General features: G+C 41.3%; 1 protein-coding gene across 1 annotated transcript in view; it reads left to right on the top strand.

The window, feature by feature from the left end:
* Positions 1-94: 94 nt before the first annotated feature.
* Positions 95-4,233, top strand: part of LOC127749060 (uncharacterized) — a 15,202-nt gene continuing 11,063 nt past the window's right edge. The window contains exons 1-4 of the mRNA XM_052265635.1: positions 95-3,411; positions 3,613-3,776; positions 3,865-3,975; positions 4,099-4,229. Of these exons, the coding sequence (XP_052121595.1) occupies positions 3,177-3,411; positions 3,613-3,776; positions 3,865-3,975; positions 4,099-4,229 (641 nt within the window). The 5' untranslated portion in view covers positions 95-3,176. The remainder of the gene's footprint in view (positions 3,412-3,612; positions 3,777-3,864; positions 3,976-4,098; positions 4,230-4,233) is intronic.

Genomic DNA, 4,233 nt, shown 5'->3' on the forward strand with positions numbered 1-4,233 from the left:
GTTAGGCCCTCCCTTGCTCTTTCAAGATGGCGCCGGGTCACTTGGGGCCGGGGTGACTAGGGGGAATCAAAATAGCGGCGGGTGACTAGGGGGAATCTATACTACTCTTAGACGTAGAGTAGACAGGGAGTAGGTGTCGCACTGATAGGCAATCAGTAGTTAAATAGTAGACATCACCAAGACGCAAGAATAGACTAGAAGTAGACTACATGCAGACATCAGCCTAAAAGTAGGCAAGTGAAGACGAAAGTAGACAGTTTCTAGACCTCGTAGTAAACAAATGTGATCAGAAAGTAGACAAATACTAGTTTACTCTGTCTATAATGTGTCTGAAATACGTCTCAATGCGTCTAGAACTTGTCTACCCCAGGGCATACCTTCATGTATGCAGGAGGTACTGTATTCAAGTACACACTTACAAGGGAAGGTTTTTAGGTGTTACACACCAATTTCGCTACGTACATATTGCAGGGGACATATGTAGATTAAGATTGGTACCGGGTTTAGCTGCCCATACTATGTTTTTCGTTTGTTTTGGACAATTTTTAGTAGGAAAACATCATAAAAGCAGCAAAAATGTGATCTTCAAATGCCTATATCTCCGGAACCGTTTGTGCTACACCCCCCAGATTTTGCACAGGTAGGCCGAATTTGTAACTAAATTATCGTGAAGTATCATTTTTTTCGAAAAACATAGAAGAAAATGTCACAATCTATGTGCACCTTCCTTACTTGGATTTCGGACCATTTCAACAATTTTTTTCGACTCTACCCATATTTTTAGACAATTGAGGTATCTATGCGGACTACCTCTGTGCAAAATCTGGATGGCGTAGCTCAAACGGTTCCGGAGAGGCATTTGAAGATCACATTTTTTCTGGTTTTATGATGTTTTCCTACTAAAAATTGACCAAAACAAACGAAAAACGTAGTATGGGCAGCTAAAACCGGTGTCAATCATAATCTACCTATGTCCCCTGCAATATGTATCGCGCCCAGCGAAATTGGTGTGTAACACCTTAGAACCTTCCCTTTAGTTTTCCAGAGCAGTTACACGGCCAAGTAAATTTCCCCAGTTGGAAACGTTTTGTTTAATGTTCACGATTCCATGCAGAATTGCTTAATCTATGTACTCCTCACATACATCACAAATGAATGAATAACTTTCTGACCTATATTCTTCACTGACACGTTTTTTTTAACTTAGGTGAACACTTCACGTAAAGCCAGCGATGGCACGAAGTACAGAAAATCATTTCTCCGAAATTTCTTCTCGCTAAAGCATATTGATCTTTTCCACACTTCACGCAAAGGCTTTGTCATATCTGCTGCAAACTCGAGTAGAATCATCTGAAGTTTCCTTCTGAATTGCACGGGATCAAATTCCAAATCTGCTTTTTCAATTCCAAGTAATACGAAGGCATAGTAAATCACGTACAAACCACAGTTAGTTGTGTCGTACGGTTTCTGCTTTGGGCAAAACGGAAAGGAACATTTTTCAATCCACCCGTTTGTGGTGATCATCTCAAATCCAATTTTATTCCTCTTCGTGATGAAGGAAATGAAGCTGTTGAACGTCTTTCCGGACGATATTTCAGGGTGATAAGGGTCAAAATCGGCGAAGGTTAAATTGTTAAAATCAGCTACAGCTAACTTCCAGTGATTTCCCTTCTCGTTGTATGGCAAAAGCACAATCTTGTCTTCCATATGTGGGCAATTCCAAGCGTCACTTACGGACGTTCGTACGCAAAAATCGCGGCTTTTTTCTGGTTTTAAAAGGGAAGATCTGGACTAATCGAACCGAACTAAGATGGCTCTTGAAGTACTTTTTAAGCCCTTTCCAATGGCATTCGAGCGGACTCTGTGCGATGAGTCGTTTAGATTTTATCCTTTGGCAAAAAGGCCGTCACTTACGGACATAAAACGGAAGTGGGTTTCGACATGGTGTTAGTTTCTCTTAAAACTCAGCGAATTTAGTGGGGTTAAAAATTCGACGAGGGCAGTGTCTTGAGACCAAGGAATGCAGCTATCTGTCTATATACAGTACTTCGCTAGATTCGCCTCCGTTTCTGTGTTATAGAAGAAAAAGTGGCGTCACCGACGGACGCGGACAGCGTCACCGACGGACACGTACGAATGGATTATTCGTCGACTTTGACCAGCCATAACTCCTAAACGGTTGCACATGTGGGGCTCTGCAAATAGTCACATAGTAGGCAAGGACACCCTTAATATGGTCCAAAAGAGAGCGATTTTCTGGCTCTCTCCCCGCCCTGTGAATGGGGTTCAAACTGGGCACACTTTCCGTGCATTCTTAAATGCAAGGAGGGGGAGGGGGAAGAGAAAAAAGGAAAGACTATGATTTCGTTTTTGCCAAGAGGGCGGGATAAGGTAAAGTAAGAAAATCTCGACAAACAATATTCTATGCAGATTAATGTTCGTGGCGTTCGTCAGTGATAGCGCCTGCCAGTGACAGCGTCCGTCAGCGACAGCGTCTGTCAGTGACAGCGTCCGTCGGTGACGCGATTTTCACCCTGTTCCGAGCGTTTTTCGACCTCGGACATTAAGACCAAATTTGTTCCTCATAACGAACTTGCTTTGCACCCGAAGTGTCGAAAACGTAGCCCGGCAGGATTCACACAAATAGAAAAAAAACACCAAAATTGTCACCGACGGACACGCGCTTTTGAAAAAAAGTTGGGGGGCTTTTCTGAAGCACATATGACACGGGCACCGCTGACGAGTGGTCTTACGTGTTTTAGAAGGCCTACCTAACAATAATCAGAAGAGAGCTCCAAAAAATTTTGAGTGGAAGGGCTCTTTTAACGGAAAAGGAAAAAGGCTTGCAAGTGCTATGTATTGTTCTCGAGAGGGAAGGCCTCAATCAGAGCTCGGAAACGAACTCAAGTAGAAACATTTTTGCCAATGTTTTTGCGGATTACGAAAATATGGACCTTTGACAACACGGAGCAATTTTCGCCACGTCTCTAGCACCAATTTCAAATGTTGACCACCACTTCCGCTTTTTTCTGGAATTGCCCTGATACGTAAAAATAGTCCCATCTTTGACTTCCGAAACAGTTCAAGCACCTTTTTCGGGCGGTTCGTGCCGGTCACTGGTGACGAGGTAGTGAAGAACACTGTTTTAACTGTTGAACCAGCAACTTTTAGCCACAATGTCCACGAATACAATCTGGGTGATCGCCCGCCGTCTCGAAGACAAGAAATGGTTCAAATTTAAAGCCGCGGACATGTTTGTAACGACTCCGGATTTGATGTATTGGCCCTTTCGTCCTGATGGCCCATTAGACCACGATCCAAAGACCGAGTATGGGATCATTAAGAAAGGCTCAACAGCCTCCACAAATTCTATTCAAACAATGGTGTTATATTACATCTTGTTCATGTCAGGTGAGGTTTTGTAGACATAACCTATCGTTGTGTGCTAGATAATTTTATTTCCAAGTATGGTCATTACCCACCTGTTTGGTATCTTCAAGATGATTTATTATTTTAACTTTTCTTTATTTTAATCTAACATATTGATATTGTGACCAACTCTTTATCTATCCAAGGAAAGTATAATGTATATTTTTCATGGTTCTGTTGCAGAAGTGGAAAGTGATGTTGATGAAGCGTTACGTACTGGGAAAGATGCTGCAGGAAATCGTATTGCCAATAATAAGAGAGATAAGAACAGGAGATCGGCACCTTTTACTTTACCTCTCTCTCAGCTAACGCTCAAGAAAGAAATTGAAAAGACCAAGGATGCTGTGGTAATAATTTTGAAAATGCAATCATTTACTTATTTTTACTTTAATACTACCTTGTAAAGTATTTGAATATTTTGTTTATTTTGTGTAGAAAACTTCTAAATCTCGTAAAACTGTAACATCTACCATCAACAAATCAATTTTGTCCAAAGCAATAGAGGAGTCTGCTACTTCAACTCAGGATAAAGGATTGTCACAAAAGGTATAGCCTTTATGAAATTGAAGTACTCCATTTGTGTGTTTGTAAAAACTTATGCGTATTGCTTGTTGACTTATCATTCTTCTAACTATATTTGTTCCTATCTTGAAAATTTATTTTGCACAGCAATCACCAATTTCACATGCAGGAAAGGGTCCATCACATAAACGCCTAACATCAGACCCCGTCAATGACTCAGTCATTAGAGGATCTTCATCTCCTCCAACAGTTGTGAAAATTGTTCAGGATAAAGAATTGTCC

Source organism: Frankliniella occidentalis, unplaced genomic scaffold (genome assembly GCF_000697945.3).
Source record: "Frankliniella occidentalis isolate FOCC.00 unplaced genomic scaffold, Focc_3.1 Scaffold28, whole genome shotgun sequence".
In the NCBI taxonomy this organism is placed as follows: Eukaryota; Metazoa; Arthropoda; class Insecta; order Thysanoptera; family Thripidae; genus Frankliniella; species Frankliniella occidentalis.